We start from the raw sequence: 14,569 nt of genomic DNA, 5'->3' as shown, positions 1-14,569 counted from the left end.
AATCCAGAAAATCACATTGTATGATTTTTAAGTAATTCATTTGCATTTTATTGAATGACATAAGTATTTGATACATCAGAAAAGCAGAATTTAATAATTGGTACAGAAACCTTTGTTTGCAATTACAGATATCATACGTTTCCTGTAGTTCTTGACCAGGTTTGCACACACTGCAGCAGGGATTTTGGCCCACTCCTCCATACAGACCTTCTCCAGATCCTTCAGGTTTCGGGGCTGTCGCTGGGCAATACGGACTTTCAGCTCCCTCCAAAGATGTTCTATTGGGTTCAGGTCTGGAGACTGGCTAGGCCACTCCAGGACCTTGAGATGCTTCTTACGGAGCCACTCCTTAGTTGCCCTGGCTGTGTGTTTCGGATCGTTGTCATGCTGGAAGACCCAGCCACAACCCATCTTCAATGCTCTTACTGAGGGAAGGAGGTTGTTGGCCAAGATCTCGCGATACATGGCCCCATCCATCCTCCCCTCACTACGGTGCAGTTGTCCTGTCCCCTTTGCAGAAAAGCATCCCCAAAGAATGATGTTTCCACCTCCATGCTTCACGGTTGGGATGGTGTTCTTGGGGTTGTATTCATCCTTCTTCTTCCTCCAAACACGGTGAGTGGAGTTTAGACCCAAAAGCTCTATTTTTGTGTCATCAGACCAAAATGACCTTCTCCCATTCCTCCTCTGGATCATCCAGATGGTCATTGGCAAACTTCAGACGGGCCTGGACATACGCTGGCTTGAGCAGGGGGACCTTGCGTGCGTTGCAGGATTTTAATCCATGACGGCGTAGTGTGTTACTAATGGTTTTCTTTGAGACTGTGGTCCCAGCTCTCTTCAGGTCATTGACCAGGTCCTGCCGTGTAGTTCTGGGCTGATCCCTCACCTTCCTCATGATCATTGATGCCCCACAAGGTGAGATCTTGCATGGAGCCCCAGACCGAGGGTGATTGACCATCATCTTGAACTTCTTCCATTTTCTAATAATTGCGCCAACAGTTGTTGCCTTCTCACCAAGCTGCTTGCCTATTGTCCTGTAGCCCATCCCAGCCTTGTGCAGGTCTACAATTTTATCCCTGATGTCCTTACACAGCTCTCTGGTCTTGGCCATTGTGGAGAGGTTGGAGTCTGTTTGATTGAGTGTGTGGACAGGTGTCTTTTATACAGGTAACGAGTTCAAACAGGTGCAGTTAATACAGGTAATGAGTGGAGAACAGGAGGGCTTCTTAAAGAAAAACTAACAGGTCTGTGAGAGACGGAATTCTTACTGGTTGGTAGGTGATCAAATACTTATGTCATGCAATAAAATGCAAATGAATTACTTAAAAATCATACAATGTGATTTTCTGAATTTTTGTTTTAGATTCCGTCTCTCACAGTTGAAGTGTACCTATGATAAAAATTACAGACCTCTACATGCTTTGTAAGTAGGAAAACCTGCAAAATCGGCAGTGTATCAAATACTTGTTCTCCCCACTGTACATGCATCTCTGGAATACATTTAAAGCATTACATTCATTTTAGCAAAGATGCAATTTTTTTTATTATGTGTCGTTAAATATATTGCAATGTTTTTATCTTTTCATTTGGGAAATGTTGAATAAAAAAGTATTCCATGCAATGGGATCGAACCCACTAAATGTGTCAAGCTTCAGAAGTCCTCAACGCTTAGCACAGGACAATTACTGCTCAGTTGTCAATGGAATGTGATGGTGTGTGAGCCATTACTGTGCTGAAGTATGGATCCAACCATTATTATTGATTTCACTTCTTATGTGCCTCTTAGCTTGTTTTTTTCCCTGTGAGCATGTTCCTTGTTGTTGAATTGCCTGCTTTGTGTTCAGCACAAGTAGAGGGAGAAAGGTCAGCTTCGATAAGAAAAGCCAAAATAGTTTTTTGTCAAGTGCTGCTGTATGATGAGTGATTTTCTGTGTCGCTCTGAAATAATGCAGGCGCTTGCATTGTCTCATGCATTAAACCGCACAATGTACATTTAAAAAGCACCTTAGGTTTTCTGATGCGCCTCTTATGCAAATTATATGCTAACTATGTTTAAATGGTTGTGCCAATGTCTTGAGCTTAAATCAACAGGGAAAATCTGCCCTAATTTATAGACCTGTTTGCTATCTAAAAAGCACCTAAAAAATTGTATAAATGCAAAATATATGCTAGCTTTGTTTATACGTTGTGTGAATAACATTTTTGTTGTTGTTGCTAAAGTCAAGAAGGAAAAGCTGCCCTAACTTGTAGACCCATGTACTATTATACTTTCTATCCACCTTACAGAGGAACCTGACGTTCTCCTGCAGCGAGACACACTCCTTCCCCTTGTTCTTCAACGCCACCAGCTTCCTGCGTCTTCCGGGGCTGCCGGACAGTGACACCCTGTCGGTCAGCCTGTCCTTCCGAACGTGGAACCCCAGCGGTCTGCTCCTCTACACGGCCCTGGCCGACGGTGTGGTGGAGGTGGGCCTCACCGAGGGGAAGGTCACTGTCTACATCAACGTCACCCAGAAGAAGAACACGCGCATAGACATCTCCTCAGGTACGGTCTAGTTCAGGGCTCTCCAACCCTGTTCCTGTCGGTTTTCAATCCAATCCCAGGTGCGCTAGATTAGGGTATGAACGAAAACCTACAGGACGGTAGATCTCCAGGAACAGGGTTGGAAAGCCCTGGTCCCGTTAGTACTGCCATGCTGACTAATGCACTACAGTAGACCTGTTAATTTAGCCTGAAGACCTTCCCCTCCCTTGAAAGCATTAATTGCTTCTCTCTATTGATCTGGGGAGGCCCTCCCCAGGAGGGTCTTCTGTAGCTGAATCTCTGTCTGTTAGGCCCTGTCTGTTGGGCCCTGTCTCTTAGGCCCTGTATATGTTTGTATTTTTGTCTTTAATATTACAGATAGATTGAAAGTTCTGTACATTTTATTGTTTGCATAATTTATTTTCTCTATACATTTTTCCTCCAACTCTAATTGGAGTAAACTAACAGACAACAATATTTCTACTGCTACTTACAGCTATTTTGCTCACATCTACAATACGTGTAGTTCAATAATTATACATATATTCCTAATTTCCTTTTTCTTCAAGTGCTGGATATTCACGCACAGCGGGCAATCCACCGTTTATTTTGATTTTAACTCCAACCCTTTGATGTCCACAGATTAAACCATCTTTCCAGTATAATGCCATTTTGCTATTTACTTTTGCTATACAACTCTCCATTTTACTATGATGTCTTACAAGGCTCCTGAACCTTCCTATTTGTAACATTTCTACCGATATTGCCCTAAAAATATATACTTTACCCTAGAGTATAATGATATTTCCCATTGACTGATTGTGGTTTTTCGGATCCCCTAACAATTAGGTTTGCAGGTCCATCGGAACCCTGATATTATGACATAACAACCATTCCTGGACCTGACTCCAAAAGCGAGCCACCAATGGAGAGTACCAGAAAATAAGTTCTAATAATTCTGTTTCCTCGTGTCTGAACAAGGCTGACTGTTCAATGCCCCATATATTGTGCATTATTTTTGTATGTGCCTGCCAATTTTTGTTTTACAGTGCCTTCAGAAAGTATTAACACCCCTTGACTTTTTCCACATTTGGTTGTTTTACAGGCTGAATTAAAATGGATTTAATTGAGATGTGTTGTCACTGGCCTACACACAATACCCCATAATGTCAAAGTGGAATTATGTTTTTAGAATGTTTTATTTTTCTTCAGTCAATATGTGTTCAACCCCTTTGTTATGGCAAGCCTACATAAGTTCAGGAGTAAACAGTTGCTTACCAAGTCACATAATACGTTGCATGTGTTTAACTTTATTTTTGAATGACTACCTAATTTCTGTACCCCACACATACAATTAACTGTAAGGACCCTCAGTCAAACAGTGAATTTCAAACGCAGATTCAACCACAAAGACCAGGGACGTTTTCCAATACCTCGCAAAAAAGGGCACCTATTGGTAGATGGGTACAATAAAATATAAAAACAGACATTGAATATCCCTTTGAGCATGGTGAAGTTATTAATTACACGTTGGATGGTTTATCAATACACAAAGATACATGTGTCCTTTCTAACTCAGTTGCCAGAGAGGAAGGTAAGCGCTCACGGATGGTGACTTTAAAACAGTCCCAGAGTGTAATGGCTGTGAAAGGAGAAAATTGAGGATGGATCAACAACATTGTAGTTACTCCACAATACTAATCTAATTGACAGAGTTAAAAGGAACAAACCTGTACAGAATAAAAATGTTCAAGCATAGTGGTGGCTGCATCATGTTATGGGTATTCTTGTAATCGTTAAGGACTCGGGGGTTTTTCAGGATAAAAGAATAAGCAGACTAGAGCTAAGCACAGGTAAAATCCTAGAGCAAAACCTGGTTCAGTCTGCTTTCCACCAGACACTGGGAGATTAATTCAACTTTCAGCAGGACAATAACCTAAAACACTGGAGTTGCTTACCAAGAAGGCAGTGAATGTTCCTGAGTGGCTGAGTCACAGTTATGACTTAAATCTGCTTGTCTAGCAATGATCAACCAATGTGACAGAGCTTGAAGAATTTTGAAAAGAGCAATGGGAAAATGTTGGACAATCCAGGTGTGGAAAGCTCTTAGAGACTTACCCAGAAAGACTCAGCTCTAATCGCTGCTAAAGGTGATTGTAACATGTATTGACTCGGGAGTTGAATACTTATCTTAGTGGGGCGGGGGGTTATTATATGTATTTTTCTTCCACTTTGACACGAGTATTTTGTGTAGATCATTGACAAAAAAAAGACAATTAAACCAATTTTAATCCCAATTTGTAACACAACAAAATGTGGAAAAAGTCAAGGGGTGTGAATACTTCTGAAGGCACTGTATTCGGCATTCGACCTGATGCCAAGGATTTGAGACAACAAAAAACCAACTGACTTGAATTTTATACGGTATTGCTGTCAAACCTTTAGACTTTAAGTTAAACAAATATGTTGTATTTATTTATACTAAGCCATTTATGATTTTTATTGGGTGGCACACTAATTCTTAAATTTCTTCTTTCATCAATTCTCTTCCAATTTTGTGGCTGAGCTATGAGGAGTTGTTTATAATTTTGTATTGAGCATACACCTCCATACACTGTTAGTTGCTTGTGCCAATTTACTGTTCTCGTTTACAATGGCCTTAATAAATAATTTTATTATTGTACATTTAAAAATAAATATTTAAATGTTTTCTCTATCAGTATATTGGAGTTTAGCCATATAATTTGTTGTAATACTAGATCTGCCTTTTCTGGAAGATGACATTTTAATTGTAGACAACTCTGTATGTGTAATGAATACTCAGGGAGAAAAAGGTGTAGATTCACGCGCAGAGTGCGGCACATGTTTATTAAGCCTTCGCAGAAGGCAGGAATTGTGGTCACAGGCAGGCAATGGTCAAACACAGGTAGGCAGTCACAAACAGACAATACCCCACAACCATACAAACAGAAAGAACTGAACTAAATAGGGAGCTGATGAGACCAGGTGAGAAACGAACACAGGTGAAATCAATGAAAAAAAGAAGAAGAAAAGTTCCAGAACACAAATAAACAGGTGTACGTTCAAGAACACAAAGAAAAAGAACACAAGGTTGACAAAGAAAAGCAGAACCTTACAGTATGACTTCATTTAAAAAGGAGCATACTTTAAACAGGGATCCATTGTCGATCCACTGAAAATGTTAGGTTTTAATCTGAAAAAAGTCAAAGAGCCCACTCTTCAACATAGAATGGACCTCTCTTAGTGGCTTGCTAGAAAACCAATTTGGATTTAGATACAATGGAGGCTTTAAGAGAGAGGTTTAATGCCTTAATATTAAATAGTTCTAACCTTCCAAACTTATGTTTGTTATATAAGTATGCTCATTTAACTTTAACTGGTTTGCCATTCCAAATAAAGAGAAAAAATAAATCTTGCATGTTTTGAAAATGGATTCCCCTGGAGTCAGTAGAGCCATGAATAAATATGTAAACTGCGATATCAGCAGAGAATTAATCAGGGTAATCTTCCCGTAAATGGATAAGTGTTTCCCTCTCCAGGGGTTCAAGGTTCTATATTTTTTGTTAAGTTTTTGATCAAAATGAATTGTTGCAAGTTTGCTGAACTTTTCCTGGATATGTACACCAAGTACATCAACTTCACCATCCGCCCATTTAAATCGGGAGACCATATGGCAATCTAATGTTTGTATCTTTTAGAGACCCAATATGTAATATAGTACACGTATCATAGTTGGGTTTTAGTACAGCGAAAATAGAGAAATTATCCAGGTCTTCAATGAGGCCCTGCAAGGTTGAAGATTGAGGATTCAAGAGAGAACTTGATTCATCGGCGTACATTGATACTTGTGTCTCTAATCCCTTAATAGTTTGCCTCTTAATGTTATCATTAGATCTGATTTTTAAAGCTAACAATTTAGGGGGCTACCGAGTGGTGCAGCAGTCTAAGGCAGTGCACCTCAGTGCAAAAGGAGTCACTACAGTCCCTGGTTCAATTCCAGGCTGAATCACATATGGCTGTGATTGGAAGTCCCATAAGGCGGCGCACAATTCGTCCAGGTTTGATCAGGGTAGGCCATCGTTGTAAATAACAATTTGTTCTTAACTGACATGCGTGGTTAAATAAAATGTCCATAATATATAGGTAAGGTGACAGAGGGCAACCTTGTTTTACACCTGTTGACAATTCAAAGTTCTCCAAGAAGTAACTGTTATGTTTGTTCCTTATATAATTACAAACCGGGGCGTAGGTTTAACTACTTTTAATGAACATATACTTCAGCTAGAAAACTCCATGTTTAGCCATGCAAGGCATTCTTTAACCTGATGAGGACAGAGGGCGCTGTTGTCACTTTGGGGGAAAAACGTGCCCAATTTAAACGGCCTCGTACTCAATTCTTGCTCGTACAATATGCATATTATTATTACTATTGGATAGAAAACACTCTCTAGTTTCTAAAACCGTTTGAATTATATCTGTAAGTAAAACAGAACTCATTTGGCACAAACTTCCTGACCAGGAAGTGGAAAATCTGAAATCGATGCTCTCTTCTGGGTCCTGCCTATAAATGGGCATGATACCTATTAGTATACATGCACGTCATACACCTTCCCCTGGATGTCAAGATGCAGTGAGAGAAGAAATGGAGTGTTTATCTTGGTCTGAGATGGAATACGTCATCTTGGAATGACGTGTCACCCATTTTTTGTTTTCAGGAAGGCGCGAAGTTGGTCCTGGATTTGCCTTCTGAATAGCTGTCGTTATAGGCGACTACTATCTCCGGCTTTGATTTTATTTGATACATGTGACAATATCATCGTTAAGTATGTTTTTTCAATATAGTTTTATTAGATATTTGAAATTTATTCGGGACGTTAGGCGTGTTGCGTTGTGTGCCTTTGTTCAGAAAGGAGAGCTTCGCGCCACGTGGCTAGTGCGCTTGCTAATTCAAGAGGGAAAATGGACGTTCTAAATCCAAACAACGATTGTTCTTGACAAAGGACACCTTGTACAACATTCTGATGGAAGATCAGCAAAAGTAGGAAACATTTTATGATGCTATTTCATATATCTGTCGAACTGTGTACTAGTAGTTTTGCGCCCAGGTTTTGGCCACTCTCTCGCTATAACATAAGCCTTATGTCGTAATGAAGATATTTTTAGAATTCTAACACTGCGATTGCATTAAGAACTAGTGTATCTATCATTTCCTATACAACATGTATTTTTTTGTAATGTTTATGAATAGCTATTTGGTCAGAATAGGTGAGAGTCTAATAGAAATATCCGCACATTCTGGGAAAAAGAAGCTACGTTAGCATAATGGATAACCACTGATTTCAGCTCTAAATATGCACATTTTCGAACAAAACATAAGTGTATGTATAACCTGATGTTATAGGACTGTCATCTGAGGAAGGTTTATGAAGGTTAGTGAAAATTAATATATTTTGCTGGTTTATTCGCTAACGCTAACGTGCCTATTGCTATCGCTAACGTGCCTTGATGAATGAATGCGGTTGTGTGTTTGGCTATTGTAGTAAGCTAATATAATGCTATATTGTGTTTTCGCTGTAAAACACTTAAAAAATCTGAAATATTGGCTGGATTCACAAGATGCTTGTCTTTCATTTGCTGTACACGATGCATTTTTAAGAAATGTTTTATGATGAGTATTTAGGTATTCCACGTTGGTCTCTATAATTACTCAGGCTGCTTCGGTGCTATTTTGACGGTAGCTGTGATGGTAGCTGCAATGTAAAACTGATTTATACCTCAAATATGCACATTTTTCGAACAAAACATAGATTTATTGTATAACATGTTATAAGACTGTCATCTGATGAAGTTGTTTCTTGGTTAGTTTGGTTGGTTCTTGGTTAGTTAGGTTGGCTTTGTGCATGCTACCTGTGCTGTGAAAAATGTCTGTCCTTTGTATTCGGTGGTGAGCTAACATAAATATATGTGCTGTTTTCGCTGTAAAACATTTTAAAAATCGGACATGTTGGCTGGATTCACAAGATGTGTACCTTTCATTTGCTGTATTGGACTTGTTAATGTGTGAAAGTTAAATATTTCTAAAAAATATATTTTGAATTTCGCGCTCTGCCTTTTCAGTGGAATGTGGGAGGAGTTCCGCTGGCGGAACGCCAGAGTCAGACAGGTTAACCATCTCCCGCGCCCGCATAGCCTGCTGGGTAACGTAGTCTAAATGTTATTAACACATAACAACACTTTCCTTTAAAAGAAAACTACCTTTCTATGTAACTACACATGTCACGTCACATTTGTTTACTCAACCTGCATAACATGCAATTTTCAATAACACACATTTCTTTCCCAAAAATGTTTTTCCTTAAAAAAAATTATATATATTTTTTCAACTAAATATAGTCTGTCCAACAATACTCTATTGTGGCTCTATTTCTTTTCACATTAACAAAACATTCAGTCCAGGTAAGTGTCTTGCACTTTTGTCGTGTCGCTGTTTTTGTTTGTCTTTCTGTTTTTCCTTTCCGAGGTTTGACTTTGTGAGCACCTCTGGGTGTTAGCAAGTCCTTATGGATGGGTAGGTTGGTTCTGATGCGACGTCCCATCAACATTTGTGCAGGTGAAAGTCTGTTCTGCAGCGGTGCGCTGCGGTAGATCAGATTTTTTAGGAAATCCTCCTTTCCATCGTGTGCCTTTTTCATCAGACCTTTGACAATTTTGTAGTAGGGTCTGTTGGGTACTGGATGAGGCATTAGCGGCTCTGCTTGCTGCTTTGGCCTGTAGGTCAAACACAGTACACATGAAGCAGTGGTCTGGCTGATTTCCTGGTTCATTCTTGGCCAGTACATTACTTCTCGTGCTCGTCGTTTGCATTTGTCCTCACCCAAGTGGCCCTCGTGTATTTTCTGTAGCATTTCTTTGCATAGTGTTATGGGAATGACAATCTTGTTGTCTTTGAACACTATGTCATCCAAAACGGTGAGCTCTGCTCTGCACATCCAGTAATCCTGTATTCTCCTTGGACAGTTGTTTTTCTGTGCAGGCCATCCTATCAGTGTTGTTTCTTTCAACTCTGTCATTGTTTGGTCAGCTGCGGTCTCTCTTTTGATCTGCTCCATTCTCTCAGAAGACACAGGAAGTGATGCTACGATCATGTCGACGTAGGCCTGAATCTCAGTGTTCTTCTGTGTGTCGAAGCTCATCTTCTTTGTCGACTGCTCGAGAAAGAGTGTCTTTCCTGGGGTATAGATCATCTTCACATCATACTTTTGCAGTCTGATCAACATTCTCTGGATTCTCATTGGACAATCATTCAGTGGCTTAGACATGATTGACACCAATGGTTTGTGGTCGGTTTCTACTTCGAAGTCTCGTCCATAGACGTATTGGTGAAACCTTTCGCAAGCGTATGTGCTTGCCAGTAGTTCTTTCTCTATTTGTGCATACCGTGTCTCTGCGCCTGTCAAGGCTCTGGACGCATAAGCGAAGGGTTGCCATGTGTCGTAATGCTGTTGCAGAAGAACTGCTCCCAGGCCAAACTGTGACGCGTCTGCAGAAATTCTTGTGCTTTTCTCTGGATCACAGAACCTGAGCACGGGCTCTTCTGTGATTGTCTTCTTTAGGTTTTTTAAGCAGTTTTCCTGTTCATGGGACCATTCCCATTCATTTTTCTGTTCCAGAAGACATCTGAGTGGAGCAGACTGTGCTGACAGTTGAGGTATGAACTTTGCAAGGTAGGTGATCATGCCCATGAAGCGTCTCACATCGTCCTTGTTCTTCGGGCGCTCCATGTTGTTGATGGCTGATGTTTTCCTCGGGTCTGGTTTGACTCCGTCCTCTGAAAGTACATCTGCCACGAAGGTAAGTGTTTTCACACCAAACTCGCATTTGTCCTTGTTTAGTTTTAGGTTGACTTTCCGTGTCAGGTCCAGCACTTGTCTCACTCTCGCATCGTGTTCTTATTTTGTGGACCCCCAGACGATGATGTCATCTATCATAGTCCCCACTCCTGGAATGCGCTTGGAGATCATGTGGATTGTCTTGTGGTAGACCTCTGGCGCTGAGAGAATCCCATATGGTAGACGAAGAAATCTGTACCTGCCCTCAGGTGTGTTGAATGTGCATAGCCTTGAGCTTGCATCATCTAGCTTCATTTGCCAGAATCCTGATGAGGCATCAAGCTTACTGAACCACTTTGCTCCAGCAAACTGCGACATTATCTCTTCTCTGGTTGGCAACTTGAAATGCTCTCTCTTGATTGTTTGTTGAGATCTCTCAGGTCTAGACATATCCTGAGATCGCCGTTCTTTTTCACCACAATAACCAGTGAGCTTACCCAGTCTGTAGGTTCATCCATTTTTGTGATGACGTCCATCTTTTCCATGCGTTCGAGTTCCTCTTTGAGCCTTTTCCTCAGTGCAAATGGAACTTTTCTGCATGCATGCACAACTGGAGTAATTTTGTCATCAGTACATATTTTGTGTTCTCCTGGTAAACATCCAAGACCCTCAAACACATCCTCATACTCAGCCAGTAGTGATTCTTGGTCATTTTCAGTCTGTGATGTCACTACATACACTCTTTTCAACAAATTGAGCTTTTCACATGCATTGATTCCTAGAATAGGCTGTACACTCTTTTCCACAATCAGCAGCTGTGCTCTGAACTGTTTTCCTTTGTGCTGTAACGTTACTATGCAGCTACCTTTGACTGGTACGTTCTCCCCAGTATAACCAGTAACCTTAATTTTCACCGGGTGTATTTTGCTCTTCACCTTCAGTGTTTTGTAGTTATCCAGCGATAACAGGTTTACCTGTGCTCCAGTATCAAGCTTGAATGGTATTATAGTTTCATTCACAGTCAATGGCACAATCCATTCAGCATTTACTGCATTGCATATTTCCACAGAATCAACAAAGAATTCTTCCATCTCCTCGACTGTGTGAACCTTTTTCTTTGTAGCCTCAGCTTTGCAGCATTTTGAGAAATTATTATTTTCCCCACAGTTGTTACATGATTTGCCATATGCAGGGCTTTTTTTTTTGCTTGTGGATAAATCCACATTTTCCACATGTAGTGTTTTGATTTCTCTCTTTTGCTTGTTTTTGTTTTGTAAGGCGTTGTGTGTTGTTTATTAAATACACTGGCGTCTCATCCCTGCACAGATCTTTAGCTTGTGCTCTGGTGGTTTCAGCTGCTCGACACATATTCACTGCTTTATCCAAGGTTAAATCTTGCTCACGCAGCAATCTCTCCTTGAGTCCATTATCAAGTATGCCACAGACTACCCTGTCTTTCACTAGTGAGTCTTTCAGAGTTTCAAATTCACACGTTTTGCTCAGTGTGTTCAGCTCAGCCAAATACTGGTCAAAACTGACTACCTGTTTCTGATCATGAGAGAAAAACTTGTATCTCTCAAACGTGACGTTCTGGCTTGGTACAAAGTACTCCTCAAATTTAGCCATTAGCACAGTCAATGTCAAGTTTGCCTCGTCTTGCTGAAAGCTATTGTAAATGTCCAATGCATCCTCTCCAATAACATGCAGAAAAATGGAAGCTTTCCATTTGTCATCATCTCCCCCTGCACCACTGGCTGCTAGGTAGATATTGAATGTCTACTTGAAACGTTTCCAAGTGTCAGCTAAATTGCCTGTTAACTGCATAGGAGTAGGAGGACTAAGCCTATCCATGACGGAGAACAGGAACAGTGTCAATTTCTCTTACTTCACAGTATGTTGCTCATCAACTTGCTCGTCAACAGATTCCAATGCAGCCTCGCTCTCGCTGCTGTCACTCGCTGCTGCGGCTCGTTGTCCTCGCTCTTGCAAGCTACGACTACTCAAGTCATTTGACTTGTGGTAGAATGTTCACTTTTTGTCGCGGAAATTTGCAGAGTTACTCCTTTCTTTTCTCTGTCTCTTCATAGCGACTACCAATCTGACACAATGTTGTTTTAATGAACATATACTTCAGCTAGAAAACTCCATGTTTAGCCATGCAAGGCATTCTTTAACCATCTCCCGCGCCCGCATAGCCTACTGGGTAACGTAGTCTAAATGTTATTAACGCATAACAACACAGTAACCGTTATTTATTATTTTACATAAAGGATTGTTGTACATTACTTTTACACATTTTATGAAAGATTATCCAAAGTTGAAAAAATCCAGGCACCTATAAACCGATTCTAGACGTACTGTATTAAATGCTTTCTCAAAATGTGCTATAGGGATTATACCTGGTTTACTTCTATTCTCATAGTTTTCCATTATTTTAGTAGTTGTCTAATGTTGTCTCCAATATATCTTCCTTTTAAGAATCCCGACTGATCGTGATGAATAATGTCCGGTAGGACCTTTTTTATTCTATGAGCAATACATTCAGCCAAAAGCTTATTTCTCTCTAATTTTGTGCACACATTTGTTTATATCCCTGTTAGTGAGCATTTCTCCTTTGCCAAGATAATCCATCCACCTGACAGGTGTGGAATATCAAGAAGCTGATTAAACAGCATGATCATTACACAGGTTCACCTTGTGCTGAGGACAATGTAAGGCCACTTTTAAATGTGCAGTTTAGTCACACAACATTATTCCACATATGTCTCAAGTTTTGAGGGAGCAAGCAATTGGCATGCTGACTGCAGGAATGTCCACCAGAGCTGTTGCCAGATAATTTAATCTTAATTTCTCAACCACAAGCTGCCTCCCAATGTCGTTTTAGAGAATTTTGCAGTACGTCCAACTGGCCTCACAACCACAGACCACGTGTAACTAAACCAGCCCAGGACCTCCACATCAGGATTCTTCACCTGCGGGATCGTCTGAGCAGGGGTGGAGGTGCTGCGGAGTATTTTTGTCTGTAATAAAGCCATTTTGTGGGGGAAATCTTTTTTTTAAACTTTACTCCCTTTTTCTCCCCAATTTTGTGATATCCAATTGGCAGTTATGATCTTGTCTCATCACTGCAACTCCCCTACGGACTTGGGAAAGACGAAGGTCGAGAGCCGTGCATCCTCCGAAACAGGACCCTGCCAAGCTTCATTAAATAGTACCCGCAAAACACCAGTCTCAAAGTCAACAGTGAAGAGGCGACTCTGAAATGCTGGCCTTCTAGACAGGGTCCCTCTGTCCAGGGTCTGTGTTCTTTTGACCATCTTAATCTTTTCTTTTTATTGGCCAGTCTGAGATATGGCTTTTTCTTTGCAACTCTGCCTAGAAGGCCAGCATCCTGGAGTCGCCTCTTCACAGTTGATGTCGAGACTGGTGTTTTGTGGGTACTATTTAATGAAGCTGCCAGTTGAGGACTTGTGAGGCGTCTTTCTCAAACTAGACACTCTAATGTACTTGTCTTCTTGCTCAGTTGCGCACCAGGGCCTCCCACTCCTCTTTCTATTCTGGTTAGAGCCAGTTTGTGCTGTTCTGTGAAGGGAGTAGTACACAGTGTTGTACGAGATCTTCAGTTTCTTGGCAATTTCTCACATGGAATAGCCTTCATTTCTCAGAACAAGAATAGACTGACAAGTTTCAGAAGCAAGTGCTTTGTTTCTGGCCATTTTGAGCCTGTAATCGATAAATGCTGATGCTCCAGATATTCAACTAGTCTAATGAAGGCCAGTTTTATTGCTTCTTTGATCAGAACAACAGTTTTCAGCTGTGCTAACGTAATTGCAAAGGGTTTTCTAATGATCAACTAGCCTTTTAAAATGATAAACTTGGATTAGCTAACAAAGCGTGGCATTGGAACACAGCAGTGATGGTTGTTAATGGGCCTATGGAGATATTCCATAAAAAAATCTGCCGTTTCCAGCTACAATAGTCATTTACAACATTAACAATGTCTACACTGTATTTCTGATCAATTTTGTTATTTTAATGCACAAAAAATTGCTATTCTTTCAAAAACAAGGGCATTTCTAAGTGACCCCAAACTTTTGAACAGTAGTGTATATATACACTATATATATTGCACACTCTTGGCATTCTCTCAACCAGCTTCATAAGGTAGTCACCTGGAATGCATTTCAATTAA

The 14,569-nt window shown here is 40.5% G+C and overlaps 1 protein-coding gene across 1 annotated transcript in view; it reads left to right on the top strand.

Annotated features, from left to right (window-relative positions):
* LOC129814048 (contactin-associated protein-like 2) overlaps nucleotides 1–14,569 on the top strand; it is a 100,532-nt gene that overhangs the window by 54,094 nt on the left and 31,869 nt on the right. Inside the window, exon 8 of the mRNA XM_055866811.1 lies at nucleotides 2,290–2,548. Coding sequence (XP_055722786.1) covers nucleotides 2,290–2,548 — 259 coding nt within the window. The remainder of the gene's footprint in view (nucleotides 1–2,289; nucleotides 2,549–14,569) is intronic.

This window comes from Salvelinus fontinalis, chromosome 17 (assembly GCF_029448725.1).
Source record: "Salvelinus fontinalis isolate EN_2023a chromosome 17, ASM2944872v1, whole genome shotgun sequence".
NCBI lineage: Eukaryota > Metazoa > Chordata > Actinopteri > Salmoniformes > Salmonidae > Salvelinus > Salvelinus fontinalis.
Note: the sequence above shows the minus strand (reverse complement) of the source record. Positions and strands in the feature narration are given on the sequence as shown.